The 18789-nt window shown below is 30.7% G+C and overlaps 3 protein-coding genes and 2 long non-coding RNA genes across 5 annotated transcripts in view; 4 read left to right on the plus strand and 1 right to left on the minus strand.

Moving 5' to 3' along the window:
- Positions 1 to 18789, plus strand: part of LOC134262262 (uncharacterized) — a 37978-nt gene that overhangs the window by 14341 nt on the left and 4848 nt on the right. The window lies entirely within an intron of this gene.
- On the plus strand, positions 3969 to 7715 carry LOC134262258 (uncharacterized). Its single transcript, XM_062744632.1, has 3 exons — positions 3969 to 4140; positions 6262 to 6378; positions 7675 to 7715. The coding sequence occupies exons 1-3, from the start codon at positions 3969 to 3971 to the stop codon at positions 7713 to 7715; spliced, it is 330 nt and encodes a 109-aa protein (XP_062600616.1).
- On the plus strand, positions 7720 to 9213 carry LOC134262264 (uncharacterized). Its single transcript, XM_062744634.1, has one exon. It carries the CDS (start codon positions 7720 to 7722, stop codon positions 9211 to 9213), a length of 1494 nt encoding a protein of 497 aa, XP_062600618.1.
- LOC134262260 (uncharacterized) lies at positions 16803 to 17756 on the minus strand. The gene is made up of 3 exons (XR_009990990.1): positions 17583 to 17756; positions 17035 to 17129; positions 16803 to 16890 (listed from the first exon to the last, which is right to left on the minus strand). It is a non-coding gene; the product is annotated as an uncharacterized LOC134262260 (long non-coding RNA).
- LOC134262261 (uncharacterized) lies at positions 17984 to 18719 on the plus strand. The gene is made up of 3 exons (XR_009990991.1): positions 17984 to 18080; positions 18263 to 18368; positions 18597 to 18719. It is a non-coding gene; the product is annotated as an uncharacterized LOC134262261 (long non-coding RNA).

Raw genomic sequence — 18789 nt, forward strand, 5'->3', positions numbered from 1 at the left:
TACTAATATAATTTGAAAAGATTGAAAAACAAAAAAGTTAAAGACGAGAGACTTTTGGCCCCTCTATGCCCCTAATTTGAAGGACTAACCCCGTTTACTTGATATCAAATGAAAGGTCTTACTATACTGCACATTTTTTATTATATATGTCTTAACAAAATATTAACAGGTAAGAAGATATAAAAGAAAACGTGTCAATTTTTGCGAGATGATTATGAGGCTATTTTTCGATCCCAGGCGGGCGTCGATGCCTTTTTACCTGGAAAGCTCTATATGCAAAATGTCACATCTACTATCCTTCCTCCACCTTCACTGAAAATCTCAAGTCGATATCTTAAGTCGTTTAGGAGGAGATCTCAGGACAAGCTGACCCTCTAAAAATCAGAAAATCGTCCATATCTCACGACCGGAAGTGACGACGAACTTACGAAAAATTTCCGACAAGGTTCAGATAAATATCTATCAGATCTGAAAATTTGGTGAGAATCGGTCCAGCCGTTTCTGAGAAATCGCGTGCACAAAATCGGTAAGAAAAATAATAATAATAATAATAGGGAAAAAGAAACCGAACGAAAACAATAAGGTCTTCCGTTGGAGACGGAAGACCTTAATAAGAAACAGAGTAAAAACAATATGTTCCCCAACTTCGTTTGGGGAACATAAAACAATATGTTCCCCAACTTCGTTTGGGGAACATAATAATAATAATAAGAATAATAATAATAAGAAACAGAGTAAAAACAATATGTTCCCCAACTTCGTTTGGGGAGCATAATAAAGGGAACAAAAGATTAAAACATTTGATTGTTAACAGAAATAAGATAGCAGACTATAATTATTTTCCCAGATTTGCAAAATTAATCATTATCTGAAATGCATGCAGAACTTTGATCATTAAAATGCACCAGAATTATACACATGTACATGTATATACTATAATGCAGCATATACATGAACACCAATTTAGTGGAAGAAAGAAAAAGAAAAATGGCGCATATATTATACCATCCTTACCGGTATATCGTTATAAATTTACCAATTGAAAATTTCCTTTCATTTATTTTTAAAGATTTAATCCTTATCAAAATTAGGAAATGACTATTTTATATTTATATGTTTTGGGGTTGTTGGAAGGGGAGTTGGATTATTTATTTTTATGCCAACAAAAGACTAACGTTACAATGTATATTGATAATCAGAAACAGTTTATATATTCATAATTATTTTCTCCATCACAGAAAAAAGATTTACTTAAAATGGATGAGAGTGCATGCCAAGGTCATACCAGCCAGCCCCTTTCTTTTTGAATCAAATTAATATCCACTAAATATAGTTTGCTTGAAATTGTACACATCCTAGGTTATTTAATAACCCCTGTTAAAAAAATTAGTTTACATCTAAACTTTACATAAAAAGAATTCATGTAATTGTTTTATTGGCCAATGCCTTAGATATCTAACCTTCAGACTTTTGAGTATTTTATTGGTTTTCATGGTTCTGTCTATAAATTAAAATTCCTTTTCAGTAAAACTCTTGTACATGTAGCTTCTGATTATGTACATGTTAAAGCATTTTGTAGATCATAGTTTTTCAATTCAAATAGATCAGGTGTCACTTTACTAAAACACATATTTTTGAAAATGTTTTAATATATATATATATTTGCAAAACATTTAGTGATGAAATTAAGAAATCATGTTTATTTTGCAGAAATACCTTTATACATGCAATGCAGTGCTGTTTCCTATGATAACTGGTATATGTAGCATATATCATTAACTGGCTAAGTCAGACAGATCTACAAGAATTGGATACCTAAGTTTCCTTACCATTGAAAAAGACACTGATTGTGGACGTACCCCTATAAGGTAAGCATATTGAAGTTGTAACTTGTGTCAGATATTAAGCATAAGGCCAGCATTTTTTTTTATTTTTAGGTTTACAAACCCGTCGCTCAATGTTTTGAATTTTCAGAAAAAAAATAAAATTGAGAAAAACTGATTTTTTTCCTTTCCAATGTCAAATTTGAGTCGGGATCGAGATTTCAAATTTACGAACTCGTACTTCCGGTCTTAGATGAACATGGCGGGTAATGAAAGTAGATTTGCGAAGTCCATAGCAGCACTAAAGCTTTGTTTAATGTTAATATTCATCGATAGGAGTGCCATTCAAAACGTTTCACAAGTTCAGAGGACAAATAAAATGCTGACGACTTTATTGCACGATGACATGCTGGTGAGATAATTATGTATCCGTATTCAAAAGTATCTGTAAATTATTTTCCTCCCACAGGTTTAAACAGGTCCAGTACAATCTCTTGATTTAGCTATATAGCTTTAAATAGCTATATAACTTTATTAAGCTATTCAGTATAGCTTAATTTAGCTATTTTACTACACTTTTTTCTTAAAGGTGTAATTTTCTCAATATGTACAAAAAAGCGCACCTTGGTGCAGTGATAAAATACAACTTTGAACTCTTCTTAAAATAATGTATGTAAAAATCACTCATCAAATTACGTCTCCTTGAGAGACTTTGTACTCAGAGTTTTACAAGTTTTGGGGCTATATAAAGCAAATGATACAGTTACTTCTGCAATGATATTATAATGGAGACCAATTATGTTCAACAAGATAATTGAATGGTAACAGTTCAGCACAATGAGAAGCAATCATACTTATCCTTGCCTCACTGAGCCAAGGTAGTGGACAGTTAGTCTAACAATAGAAATTCTCTTTTTGCTTAAAAGTATTCAAAAGCTGCCAAGTTAGAACTTTTTAGATTTTGGTTGTTGTTTTAATAGCCCATATTACAAATATGAAGAGTCAAATACATGCGACTTTTTGTTTATTTTCAGCAATAAAGAGTTCGTGAAAAACTGTATATAAATAGTTAAATAAAGCTATTTTACATAGCTTAATAAAGCTATATAGCTATTTAAAGCTATATAGCTAAATCAAGAGATTGTACTGGACCTGTTAAAACTGTCCATGGTAGGCTACCATTGTAAGCTTTTGTCAGAGATATTGTTTAAGTTTCTGTTATAGCTTACATTCTTATAAACATCATTCTAAAACTATGGGAGAAGTTAAGTCCATTTGAGGAAGAAATAAACAATAGCCTAAAGAAATAAAATACTTCAATTGTTAAAAACAAGTATTATATACAAATAGTATCATTTGTGGCAGCAAGAAAAATTATTTTACACTTAATTAAATATTTTAAGTCTCAAGTATATTTTAGAACAATTTCTACACATTTACCAAAACATATTAAAAACAAAAATGAAGATATATTGAAAGAGTTTTGAAAAAAATGATTTTTTTTTAATATCTGTATTTTGTCCAACATAACAAAATATATACATGTATATCACTGGCCCCAACTGGTAGATGATGCAATAAACAAAGGTTCTATTTTCCCCTTTGTAATCCTTATGCGTCCATGCAGTGGCATGGAGCATGTTAGGAGAGCATGAAAAAAGAAGAAAAATTTATGTACAAAAGTCGATAACTTATCCAAAAAAAATAATTTTATTTTTTTTTTTATTTCCTCCTCCTACGGGACTTTTTCATTCTGATGTTCGTAAACCTTAAAATAAAAAAATGCTGGCCTAACTGCATTATTCTTTATTTCTTTAAGAATGAAAAGGAGATTTATTATCAATTTAACTTTAATTTGAAGAAATAAATTAAAAAAATAATTTCCCAACCCCCTTTCAACAGGAACTATGTTATTGCCTTATTTGAGAAATTTTTTCATACAATGCATTTTTTACACATGCAGAATACCATTTTGTAAGTTATGAATTTTGTATTTTGTAACATGCAAAGAAAATGAAAAATAAATTATATTTTCTTTATATTTATTATTACATCATAATAAATGAATATAATTATATCCCCTCGCAGATAACTATTGAAACTGATATTTTTTGGTAATTATCAATATTCATTTCTTCCAGATCTATGGAAAAGGAAAAAGGACGAAAAAGCAAAGAAGCTATAAAAGCAAAGTCCAAAAGGAGGCGACTGAGGAAAAAGGAAATCCTACGGCTACAAGCAAATCAGCAAAAGACACCATTGACTTATGAAGAATGTTCCTCAAGTGGAGAAACTGAGGAAGCTTCAGTGAACAGTGGTATGGTATAAATATAATAAAGTAAACTAACATTTATGATTCAATGCTATGGTTTTATTTATATGTAATTCTAAAACAATTCCATCAGAAAAGGCTTCTTAATCATTTTAATGCATACATTTCAGAACATTTAGGTTTTTAATTACCCATTTTAAAGTTTTTGTCTCATTGTCTTTACAAATACATGTAACACTTCAAATTAAAACTTTCAATGACAGTAAAATCAACATGTTCAAATAAATTTCTCTTTGTATTTTGTAATAATTATAAAAACTGTGTTATTTCCTACAAATTATATAATTATTGAACAGTTTTAATTAAAAATAGTAAAATATACTCTTTGGTGATTGAAATTCCAATCTTATAACAGAATTAGAAGAAAAACTGTCTGTCTGATACGTATTGGAAGTTATTTTTCGATACGATATTATTCTTGAATATCGATACGTATCAATATATCAGTATATTGATACAGCCCTAAACAGTATGGTTCAAGAGGTACATATATACATATTTACAATAATTATTGACGAGAAGAAATTACAGGAGGACAGAGAGTCAAAAATTTTGGTGATAAATATATACACAATTTTTGTAAGAATGCTGGATCAGTACTTGTCATCAAATTACAGAATTGTATATTATTTGGATGTACACGTACATATTTCTGCCACAAAATTCTTTTCAAATGATAGTGCTATACATAATGCATTGAAACAACCTTTTTTGGAAAATCAATAATTATATTCAAAACAGGTCTTACAGTTTTTAATCTGATGGTTTGAAAAACTAAATTACAATTATATTTCAATGGGTAAACTTAATTTGAACATGGTTTACAGTTTTTAATCTGATTGTTTGAAAAATTTTAACTTTCTCGAGCTCAATGTATTTCCATCCTCCTGTGATGTCACAGGTTTTTGCAAAAAAATCTAAATAAATACATTTATACCTATTAGAAAATTTCTTTTGGATGAATGCTTTTCAAGAGGTGTAGTACATATAATTGTTAAGTATAAGAATTATAAAAATATATATTTTCTTTTCTTCAAATCAAATATCCAATCTATGAAAAAATGATGCCAAGGGCAATAACTCAGCTCAGGTATCTGCATTCAGAAATTTTCTTTGTTGTACTTCTAATGTAGAATTAAACATATTGATATTCACAATTCAATTATATTTATAAAGAAGCAATTACTTTGGAACTTTAAGCATCAGAATTATGTATTTTATCCAGTTTTTACATAACAAGTCCAATACTCACTGTTCACTAATTTAAAATTGTATGATTTTATGCTGACATTCACTTCTATTTATTATTGTCTTGCGTCTTGAAAAATATGGCAACATTTACAGTCTATGCGAAAGTCACCGGACCATCGGTTTTTACCGGTAAAATTTAGGTCTTTTTTTGCAATTATAAGGCCAAATAAATATATAGTCAGTTTCCCCACAAATATCCTTTATTTGACCAATTTTGCAGTAATACCTGATTAATTTTTATGTATTACAACCCTGCCATGATCGTTTTTATTCTAATTCGAATTTCCTCTGTCAAGGATTAGAGATCTTTAGATAGCTCAAACATAGATTTGGTTGGGAAAATATTTAGATAGCTCATACGTAGATTCGGTTGGGAAATTATTTTCAAATGATCATTGAACTTGAGTAACCATAATGAATTGTTTCAGGAAAAATAAATATGCATTGAAAGTGCATATTAGATTTAAGAATCTTTGATACAGTGTATGTTGTATAAGTCAAATATGAAGAAAAAAATGCATGCAATTGCATAAATAGATATACTTTTTACAAAGGAAAATTATAGATAGTTTACTTGTCTATTTTACTCTGAATTTATTTAAGATTTATTTAAGGTTAGATTTTACAGTGAGAATATCATAATTAACCCCATCCCACCCACCCTCATCATTGCAGTAAAAAAACTGGTAAAAATTTTATTTTTAAGAGGCATTTACTTTTTTTGCAATTATTATATATAGATGAAAATAAATGCAGGAACCTGTAATATAAGATAAAACCTTACTGTAAGGTCTTATTTTGTACCATTGGCAGAAAATTTGATTTATTTTATTTAAATGTGTATTTCTATTGCAGAACAAGAGGATTTGAAAGATGACAGGCTTTATAAGGACTTCCTAAGCTATGTGAAAGCAAAGGCTGACGTCAAGAAATACAGCAGTGGTCATGTTGTAAATACTGTTGATGGAATTGGTAAGAGTTTATATTTCACTTTTATTAATATACAAGGTATGTAGAATTTATAGTGTAATTTATTAAGCAAGTTGGAGCTCAGAATTCCTGTTTTCCATTTAAAAAAAAAATGATTAAAGCATTACAAATGACAGCTAGGTTAAGGTATTCAATGTATAACGGCCATATTCTGTACATAATAAATGAATTGTCCTATATTTTTAATCATGGTGGCATTTTGTTTTGAAGATGTTATCAAATAAAAATGCTCCATCAAAGGAATTTACAAGATTTTTATTATTGTCCAATGTAATTTCACCTTGAATTTTACATTGAAGTCTTTGGGCAGTGCATGTTTTTATATTAAGATATTGCAAAAAGTAATTTGAAATTCAAATAAATCTTTTGGTGAAAATATGCATAAACTCTATCTTTAATATGAAATAAAATGAATTATTTCCGCAAAATGTTTGAGAAATTAAAATTTTTCTTCTTTTAATCAAGGGAAGATAACTTCCAAAACTTTTAATGTGCAAAATAATGGTCTCCTTATATGTTATCAGTCTTGTAAATTTGGTTCATGTTACTTTTATCGTTATATAGCAATGCGTTTTAACTGGTTTAAAATTATTTAAAAACATTCCAAATCCCACCAATTTACATTGAATACCTTAAAATAAATTCCGACAGATTTTTAAAAAATTTAACAAAGTAAAAGGGCAATTAATTAGGCAATAAACTGAAGCTTGAGCACAAAGGGAGGTAATGAATATGAATAGCAAGATTCTATATGTATCTTTGTAAACTTGCTATCTTTTTAGAAGCCCATCTATGATGGGATTCATTAATGTGTGGCGATCATATATGTCCATCTGTCTGTCTGTAATATATAAGCCTTTTACAACCTATGACTTAAAAACTATAAGAGCTAAGATTTATTGTAATTCATAATGTTTGTCAAATTAAAACCTTTCCTTTTCAATATCACTTTGGTATAAGGTTATAAGAATTAATTTCACAATGTATAATGTCATATTTCCCAAAAGCAAAATAATAAAACAAAACTTTCTAGTCACTCCATAGCAGTGGTGGGGCACATGTATTCCAGGGGGTCCAGAGTCTTTATTATTTGCCTCAGTATAATTATACTTTTGATAACTTTGCAAATAAATCTCTGTATGTCCTTTAATATTTTGACTTGTTCATGTCTTAGATGCACCAATATGAGGAAGATAATTCGGTTGTTTTTTGAAGTGTTTTCCAAGTTATGTTTACTCATATTGGATAATGCTACACATATTTAATTTTTGGTTGTAGTGAAAAGACATATTTTCCTGAAGGAACCATACAAGTTTTAACTTTATGAAAATGGAGCGCAAAAGAAAACGGAGGGAACCAAAAACATGTTCAGGTTGTGGTGAAGAGTATTCTGGAAGACATCTTTTGAGACACACTTGTCCATCAAATCAAACACAGTCTTCCAGTGATGATGTTGGAATGGTTCAATCAGACCCCTTGGTAAATTCTGTGTCAGATCCAGAGATACCTCAAAATCTAACCTTGCCAAGCATTGACGACGAAGACGAGGACAATTTTCCAATAGAAGAAGAAGTTCAAATGAATGATATCTGTTTTTCTGAGTCTTCTGATGATGAAGAGGAATTGTGTGACATAGATATCAACGCCTTTTTGGAGGAGGAAGAAGAATCAAGTCAAGAATTAGATAATATCAATTTTTTGATTATTTCTGTTTTGAAAGTATTATTGCGCTGGCAGTCCTTGTTTTATGTGTCTGATCTTGCACTTTCTTATTTACTTCTTCTTGTCAAATCAATTTTGTATTTGGTGTCAGCTACTTCTGAATTTACTCAAGAATTGTACAAGAAGTTTCCATCAAATTTATATCAGTTGAATAAGAGTATTTCCTTTAGAAATGATATGTTTCGAAAATATGCAGTTTGTCCAAAATGTTTTGCTATTTATAATTTTTCTGAGTGTGTTGACATTATTGAAGGTGATGAAATGTCCAAGAAATGTACAAATATTTTGTTTCCAAATCATGCTCTGAGGCACTTTCGAAAACCTTGTGGAGAATTTCTTTTAAAGTCAGTTAACATTAACGGTGTGAAAAAACTTGTACCAAGAAAAAATTTTTGTTATAAGAGCATTGAAGAAAGTTTGCAAATTTTAGTAAACAGAGAAGGTTTTGAAGATCTTTGTGAAACTTGGCGCAATAGAAATGTACCAGATGAAATTTTAATGGATGTTTACGATGGCAATGTTTGGAAATGTTTTAATGGAGGGAAATTTAATTTTTTCACATCAAGACGTAATTATGGCATTATGCTTAATGTAGATTGGTTCCAGCCATTTAAGTATACAAACTATTCTGTGGGTGCTATTTATTTGACCATTTTAAATCTGCCAAGAAGTGAGCGATTCAAAAAGAAAAATGTCATTTTAGTTGGTCTTATTCCTGATATGAAATCAGAGCCTCCCACTAATACATTTATTGAGCCCTTAGTTGAAGAACTAAAACAAGCTTGGAACGGTTTCTGTATGAAGAGTTTCAACTCGCCATCACAACCTGTAATATTCAAATTAGCTTTAATTTGTGTTGGCTGTGATGTTCCAGCAAGTAGAAAATTGTGTGGGTTTTTAGGGCATGCAGCAACTAAAGGTTGCAACAAGTGTATGAAAGCATTCGAAGGTGGGGTGGGAGAAAAGAATTATGGTGGATTTGATATATCTCTTTGGGAACATAGAAATTTGGAAGATCACAAAGAAATTGTAAAAAAAATTGTTAGAAGCAAGACAAAATCTAGTAGGGAAAAATTAGAGAAGAATATGGAGTGAGATATTCTGTTTTGCTAGAATTAGAGTATTTTGATCCTGTAACAATGACTATTATCGACCCTATGCACAATTTATTTTTGGGCACTGCAAAACGAATGCTGTTATTATGGAAAGATCATAAGGTTTTACTACCGGAGCATTTTGAAATAATACAAAAACGGATTGAAAAAATATTTTGTCCATCAGATGTTGGAAAACTTCCCCAGAAAATGGCTAGTAGTTTCGGATTCTTTAATGCCGATCAGTTTAAAAATTGGACAGTTCTTTTTTCTATCTATGCATTAAAAGGGGTTTTGCCAGGTGAGCATTTAGAATACTGGAGAAAATTTGTATTGGCATGTAAAATACTCTGTACACGAACTTTATCAAAAAATAATGTAAAGGTTGCGCATCTTTTGTTAATTTCTTTTTGTAAGAAAGTAGAACAGGCATTTGGAAGTGAATGTATCACTCCAAATATGCACTTGCATGCTCATCTCGACAAATGTTTATATGACTTTGGACCTGTATACTCATTTTGGCTATTTAGCTTTGAAAGGGAAAATGGGATTTTGGGGTCAATACCCACTAACAAAAGAAATATTGAAATTCAGCTCATGAGAAGGTTTTTAAAAAACAGTCATGCTGTTGACCTTTTTTCGGATGAAATTCTAGAAGAACAATTTGGACCAGATTTTCAAAAACTTAAGGTCTTGCATGAAGACAATGAAAGAGGAACATTAAGTCAGATGAACACAGGTGCCAGTTATGAGCTTGTAAAAATGTCATCTAAAGATGTTCGTGTTGAATCATTGTGTTGGAAAATAGATTCATTTGATGGTGTAAAAATATCTACACTGAAAAACTGTACTTTAAGTGAAAGAGATGTATTTTTTTTAAGAAGAATGTACAATGTTTTATATCCAAATACTGTAGAAAGTAGAATCACTGTCTGTAGTACTTGCAGATCTACAAAGTATGTAGATTTCTTTGGTTCAGTGTTAGGCATCAAACTGGGACGAAGTAATAGGTCCTCAATGATAAATGCGTATTGGCATAAAGATGATGGGGAAATCTGTGATTACGAAGATGTTGGACTCTCACCTAGACCAGGACAGATTGAAAACATTTTACTGCACAATATAATAGTTGATGGAAAATCGTGTGTGCATCTAATAGCTCGAGTTAATTGGTTTTCAAAGCCAAACGAACATATACTAAATTACTATGGAAAGCCAGTTGGAGCATGGAGTTGTGATCTGTTTGATGTTGAAGGACCATCAATGTATATACCTGTACAAAGAATTAAGTCTAAATTTGTATATGCAAAAGATGAAGTAAGTGGACATAATGTTATTGTGGTGATGCCTAGAGAAAGGTTTTTATGTTGAAATGTAACAAGCTACATAAAACTAGATTTTATGTCACTGTTTATGCATGCATAAGATATTTTTTAGAGTGAAACAATGTTGAAGAATATTTGTTCTGTTGCTTGATTATTTTGGCACTTTTTACTTTTTTTTTTTTTTTGGTCTTGACATCTACATGTTCATTTGTACACAATACATGTTTTTTGAACCCTGGCACATAGAGCACACATGTATATAATTATACACATCTGACACACACACACTTTACACTTTGTGAAGTCAGCACAGACATGTTCATGTGTGAAGCATGACACACAGAGCACACATGTATAAACACACTTCAACACACGCACATTATTCACTTTGTGAAGTCAGCACAGACATGTTCATGTGTGAAGCGTGACACACAGAGCACGCATGTATATACACACTTCAACACACACACACACACTATTCGCTTTGTGAAGTCAGCACAGACATGTTCATGTGTGAAGCGTGACACACAGAGCACGCATGTATATACACACTTCAACACACACACATTTTTCGCTTTGTGAAGTCAGCACAGACATGTTCATGTGTGAAGCGTGACACACAGAGCACGCATGTATATACACACTTCAACACACACACATTTTTCGCTTTGTGAAGTCAGCACAGACATGTTCATGTGTGAAGCGTGACACACAGAGCACGCATGTATATACACACTTACACACACACACACTTTTCGCTTTGTGAAGTCAGCACAGACATGTTCATGTGTGAAGCGTGACACACAGAGCACGCATGTATATATACACACACACACTTTTCCCTTTTTGAAGTCAGCACAGACATGTTCATGTGTGAAGCGTGACACACAGAGCACGCATGTATATACACATTCATTTTCAAAATCACTAAATTCTTATTTTGTTATGACTTTTTTTAAATTGAAGCTAGACACTTAAATTTCAAAATGTTCAAATGTATTTTATTTATTTTTCAAACAAGTGTTTATTGTTTAATTGACAAATATTAGTGGTCAAACATGGTGGATATTCTTTTTTAAATGTGTTTTCTGATTTTTGACATAGTGAATTCATTTTCAAGTTGTTTAATATTCCTGACAAAAATGAGAATACAAAAAAATATTTGTTGCAATTGCTAATGCATATAATTTTCTGCTTTGTTTCATTTTTCTTACTTTAGTCATTTTGCTGTATTTTATTTATTTTTCAAACAAGTGTTTATTGTCTAATTGACAAATATTAGTGGTCAAAAATGGTGGATATTCTTTTTTAAATGTGTTTTTCTGATTTTTGACATTGTGAATTCATTTTCAAATTGTTGAATATTCCTGACAAAAATGAGAATACAAAAAAAAATATTTGTTGCAATTGCTAATGCATATAATTTTCTGCTTTGTTTCATTTTTCTCGCTTTTATAGTCATTTTGCTGTATTTTATTTATTTTTCAAACAAGTGTATATTGTCTAATGGACAAATATTAGTGGTTATAAATGGTTGATATTCTTTTTTAAATGTGTTTTCTGATTTTTGACATTGTGAATTCATTTTCAAGTTGTTGAAAATTCCCGACAAAAATGAGAATACCAAAAAAATATGTTGCAATTGCTAATGCATATAATTTTCTGTTTTGTTTCATTTTTCTTACTTGAATCATTTTGCTGCTACATTAATGATAATATTGCTCATTATATTTGGCTGTCAAGTTTATTATCATTTTTTTTAAGAAAAACAATTATAGATTAATACAAACCTTTTCATGTATTTCTTGACTTTGAATTTGTTACTTGTTTTTTTTTTAATGTTTCTGTTTGTGATTTTTATCGTTCATTTTGCTTTTATTTTTACTGAAATAAATCATGAATTTAGAATGACTGTATTTTTAATTTGACGTAATACAAATGCAAGATAAGTTTGAAATGCAGTCTGTCTACCAAATGTTATGAATATAATTTAAAAAATCTGTGTGCTGAAAAAATTAATGTGTCCTTGTTCATATGAGACATATTGGTCAGTAATTAATCAATATACATTAATAATATATATAAGTAAAACCACGACAGGCGACCACACGCACACATTGTTCATTGCGAGTGTTGGTCAGAGCGAGATCCATCCCATGTGTACCTTTCAAACTGACATATATTTCAAAGTAAGGAAACTTGAAATTAAATTTGTTTGGTAGGAAGTTTAGAGGACCATAAAGTGAATGAGTATGTTAAGGTGCATAAAAATTGTTTATTAAAAGGAGGTACAAATCGAATCCATAGAATAGAGTACTTAAACAAAAGTTTGCCTTCTCCCAATGAACAACAGTTACACAAAGTTTGATACGAAGGTCCCAAACAGAATTTAAAGCCAAAGCTCCTGTATATAACTTAAAAAAATAATCATATTTAATGACATTTTTATAACAAAAGGTTAAAGGTCATATTTAATTACATTTCCGTGTGCGTAAAGGTAACCTTTAATGTGTTAAAAAAAAAGATTGAATAAAGACAATGATATCAAATCATATTTAAATACATTAAAGGTGAAACTTCATGAAATTAAAGTTGAAAGGTCATATTTAAATAAATTTTAGTGTTTGTAAAGGTAACCTTTAAACCTTTACTTTCCGTAAAGTTAATACAAAGATGACCTTGCATATTGGTTCACCTTTAATAAAATTTACTTTGGAAGTAAAGTTTTGTAAAGCTGTTTTTTCAAGCAGTGCAAGTTCAAGGTCACTGAAAGGAAAAATTCATTATTCATTTTTGGCCCATATCATATTTAAAACTGCCTTTTCATCGATGGCCAATTAAATTTTTATATTTAAGTCTTATGTTGACAGGATGAAAATGATTTAACTTTTCAACAAGCTTATAAAGAGAATTTGTGTCCCCGGACTAAGTAAAGAAATTTGAAGATCATTCGCAGAATGGGGAGGATGCCATATTTGCAGAATTACATGCTAATTTAAAAGCAAATTTTAAAAAAAACGTGCCAAGGCAATATGGAAACTAGTATACTGTTTAAAATACCTATCTTTTACAAAGTATTCTGGAGGTTGAGTTTATTACTATGATTGTTGACCTTTTGACCTCCAAAAAAATATTTTAGGTCTTCTTTAGCCCAGAAGTAAAAGTTTTGTAAAATTTCATTGCAAATGTTCAAATGTCTCAAAGTCTTGCAGTGAAAGAAAAATGTTACAGATAGACAGAATAGTGGGTGAATGGGCAGACAGACTAAAATGTTTAGTGAAAATGTTTTTGGAGGCAAAAACAAGCAAAACAAATCAGCTGATAAGAACTAGGCAAATGAGCCGAAGGCTCAGATCTAAATTTGTCTGTTGTCATCATTGTCTTTGTTGTTGTCATCACAAATTTCAACCAAACTTGCCACAAAGTATCCTTAGGTGAAGGGTTTGAAGTTGGTTCAATTAAAGGGCCTTGCCCTCTTCCAAGGGGAGATAATTATAAATTAATGAATAATTAATGTCATATTTTAAAAATTTTCTCATCAATAACCATGGTGACAGAAAAGATGAAACATGTGTAGAAGCAATCTCAGGTAGTATAGATTCAAGTTTGATTAAATCATGGCCCCCTGGGGTAGGGTGGGGCTGCAATGGGGGATCAAAGTTTAACATAGGGAAATAAAAAAAACCCAGCAAAGCCATGATTGGTTATAGTTATAATGAAGCATCATCTTGTACTGTATTCAATTTTATTCAAATCATTACCTTTGTGACAAGGATGGGGCCATTATATCTGATAAGAGTTTTAAGAAGGATTACATACAAATATTCTTGAGCGATGTGACCACTGGGCTTCTTGTTAAATCTTATAATTACCCTGCCTTGCCTTAAGGTTCATAAACCCTCTGCTTACTCATATAAAATGTTTCTTTAACGTTTATAATTTTCCAAAAGAAAAGTATATACTTAATAAAATACAAATACTTTTATCTTGGCTTGTGGGGCAAAATTTGACAAAAAAGGCACTTCAACTTGACAAATTTATAAAGGAATAATAGAGATTTGTGTCATTAAGAATTATCTCTCTTATCAGAGTATCAATGTACCTTAAAATAGTTTTCGATAGCAACACTCAACACGCAACATTAAAAGATATCAAAAGAGTCTCTTTAAATCTTCTTCATTCCCAGGTTGATCAATAAGGCCATCCTTAAAAAATTGTTCGTTTGAAATTACCGCCTGAAGGGTTTCAGACACAGGAGGGAGGGAGGGAAATTATTTTTTTTTTAATTGTAGAGAAATTTAAATTTTTTAAAAATAAAAACAGTAAAAACATTTTTCTGACTTAAAAAAAAAGTATCTACCGTCAACAAAGAAACCTAATTTTGCATAGATCTGACACTTCATTTCAGTGTTTGTATGGTGCATGTAATAACGGGCAAAAAATTTGATGTAAAAATGAAATAAAAAAATATCTTCCTAAATTTGGTCAATAATTTTTTTTTCAGGAGGGGGCATTACAATGAGGCGGGAGGCAATTCCAAACAAACAATAATTTTATTTTGGCCTAAATATCAAAGTATCCCCACGTTGTTTAAAATCGAATAGAGTATCAGATTAATAATATCAGGTTAGAATTTAATTTTTCATACAAATATTAAATTCTAAAAAATAATTCAATAATCTAGGGCTAAAAATTGTCAAGTGAGCTTTGTGGTCCATGTCATATCACTGCATGAAAATTTGGCTTTACAAAACAAGTAAAGATAATGTAAATTTATTATTTACAATGCCTTTAATTGGTTTTTCTGAAAAAAGTCAAAGTTGGAAAAGGTAACCTTTACATTAACTTTACATGCACTTAAATATGATGTAATGTCCCACATTGTCTTGACTTTACGAAAAAGTAAAGTTAATATTTACAACCATTAAACACCATATTTAGGATATATTAAATCTGATAATTACAGATCTTAAAATTTAAATAAATACCATCTTTAATTACCACAAAAGTTAATTTCTGTTTTCCATTCTAGTGAATAAAGCCTTATGCAATTTATAAATAAGATTTTTCTTCCAAGTCGATACTGCGGAAATCTGGACATCATAATTAATATACACAAAGTAACAAAAAGTTGACTTTAACTTTGTTTATTACAATTTTTTTTTACAAACATAAGATCAAAAACATCAAGATTCTTGACAGTATATGTTGCCCACATCCTATCCTGCAAGTCACATACACATAAATAAGTATCGAAGACAGAGTACACTTCACGAAAATGTTTTTTCGTAAGCGACATGTTTTATAATAAAACCAACTGTACATTCTTGAATTTAAAGTTGTGAATCAACATAAAACTACTACGTTCCTCTTTCTTGTGGATATTGGTTACAGTGGAAATCAATAACTGTCAAAATGTATTTGTCAAATCTCCCTTTTCAGAGTCCAAAACTTTTCTTCCCATGCAGGCATTCTTCTAATGCTTTTCCTAAAATGCTATGCATAAGTATGAATATTTTCAAAGGCATCTGTTATCAGAATTCACAATACCATGATTAATAAAACGAAAAACGAAAAACAATTCACAACCTAATTAATAAATAAAAAGTTCATACATGACCTTTAACCTTAAAAATAAAAATTGTATTAATTTAATAAGATGAGTGGACCTCTTATTATTGACATATTATATGAAGAATCAATGGGTTAGGTCATGTATCCCTTATCACAAAAAGCCTAATGCCTAAAATTACAATTTGAGAATTATGTACTTTTCAAGGGTACTTATCACAATCAAAGAATAAATCCCTGAAACATAAAGAAATGATAGGTTTTCCTGACTACTCAGTAGTCAGTTTACAAAAAGAACAAAATAGTGCTACATATTTAGCTTAGCTGTACATGTGTACAGAATCATACTCAAGTTATGGTTTAGGATATATGTACCTTTTTCCCAAATAGCATGTTTCTGCTCATGAACTTTTTCCTGATATGGAACAGTAAAAGGACTTTAGGTGAGAGTCCCTCAAATTGAACATGACAATCATGCTGAAATAGAATTCATACAGTGATTAAACATTTTATACACCTGGACAAATATATAGTCAATATTTTTATTAAAAATTATGAGTTTGAAGCACATGGTCACCAAAGAATGAATTGATTTTGAAAATTCATACACAAAGCAATCACAGTTAATATAGCTATGAACTGTCAAACACCCTTTTTTTATCAAGAAAACTTTAAAATTAAATCTAAACAATACTTGCCATCTATAATATGAAACTTGAGAACCCGCCTCTTCTTCATGGCAGATCTTTTAATTTTCTCATGGTAGGCTGAGTAGCTTGAGCCTATACAATAGAAATTGAACATTTTATATGAATACATTAGACACTAATGACTCCCGAGCAAGTCAAGCACTAAATAATGTAAATGTTTGTTTAACTAATATTTCACGATACTTATTATTTGATTTTTTAAAAATGTGCTTGTACCAAAGAACTTTGGGATCCTCAATCATGTTTTGTCGTCTTCCTCGCCCCGTCTTGATGTTTTCCCTTCAACAATCTGCATACTGATTTCACTCAACCTGTATTTTAACAAAATGGACACAATTAAAATACAAAATGTTATAAATAAAATAAACTTATTTGTCAATTTCGGAGTTTAAACTCTCAGCCAAGGCATAAATACATCTGTAACTAAGTTTTATGACAACTGATTGTGTATATTCTCAGTAATTAGCAAAAACCCGGTTTCAGTTTCAAATTCCCGGCCCGGCTCGGTTTTAACTACTCATTTTAGTCCCACTCCAGAATTGTTTTTCTTTGTCTTGTTTAATATTCCAGAGACATACACCTTTACAGAATAAACTGAAACCCATAAACACTTAATCCCCAAATTATCAAAATACTAATCTAACATTCTGGCAGTAAATAACATATACAGTGAAATTTTGCCTGACTTTCATTGTTTCACTACATGTATGCACAATGTACTGATCTATGCTGAAAGTGAAAATGGCTGGAAATCGTAAACAAACCTGCAGTGCATGCCAATCCAGGAGTTCGAGCAGTTGTCAAGACAAGAATCTCCTTAAATTTAGATGAGGTTTCAAAAAATTACCACAGGTTGCAAACTTCGTCAAAATAGCGATGCAGACCCGCTCCACTTGATTTGAAATGATTGGCTATTCAACCGAATACACAGTGCCATATTTGGGTTACTTATCAGAGTAGATCGTTCGTTTATATTCGAGAAAAGTTTACATATTACTTGAATGAAGAGGATAACATAATACTGAGCTGAAAATTCATTGTAAAGTATGTTTTAGTAGTTAACAATACAGGCTGTAAATGTGCGGGAGATTTCATTGATATTGAAGCTTGTAAACAAAACCAATAAACGTAGGACTTATTCACGACAATGTATGGGAACCAGTCTAAAAAGGAAACGAAAATTCCGCCAAGTAAACAACAAAGAAAGGGATTTGGGATGTTGTCAGTTGTATGTATACATTATGTGCGACGGTGACTGCAAGGTAATACATGTGTCTTATTTGTTGCGAATAATTCGTTTCATTTTATCATGAAAATTTATCCGTCCCAACACTGGCAGAAATATAATTAATCTTGACTTCAAAATTCCTTCCTCTGTTCCCCCAAGTACATGTAACACTCTCCACTCTCAGTTTTTTTAATTTTCATTGTATATTTTTTGTAGAAACAAGGAATATGGAGCTAATGCATGCTGCTAAGGATGGAAAGGTCTTGTGTTTATTGGTTGTGCCTGAGTCACCAGTCACAGGTGTACCTTATTTCCATTATAGGTAATATCTTTCGAGTTTTTTTAAGTAGAGGGAACACTGCATTTTTCATTCAATGTAAATGTAAAATTCTAGAGATAACTTTTTTTCACCATTGCTGGATACTCACTACATGATTTTATCTAAAGAAAAGTATTTAAATTATTTTCTCACATTTTTTAAAGAGGCCGGGTATGGTGAAGAGATAATTCATTTTTTATTCAAAATTTTATTTTCCATGCATTTGTACAGGGAGTCTATATACATTTGAGGTGAGCGACAGATTTAATTTTGAAGATGGGTGACTTTCAGATGTTGTGATGAAGATTGTTGAAAGGGATCATCAGCATAGAACCAATCCATATGAATGTGCAAGTCAGGTGAGGATTGGGCCTAAAAAAAATATGTTTGTTTCCTGTAACCCGACCGACCCATTCAAATTATC

This window comes from Saccostrea cucullata, unplaced genomic scaffold (genome assembly GCF_032062105.1).
Source record: "Saccostrea cucullata isolate Sc308-1 unplaced genomic scaffold, CSIRO_AGI_Scuc_v1 ctg528, whole genome shotgun sequence".
NCBI lineage: Eukaryota > Metazoa > Mollusca > Bivalvia > Ostreida > Ostreidae > Saccostrea > Saccostrea cuccullata.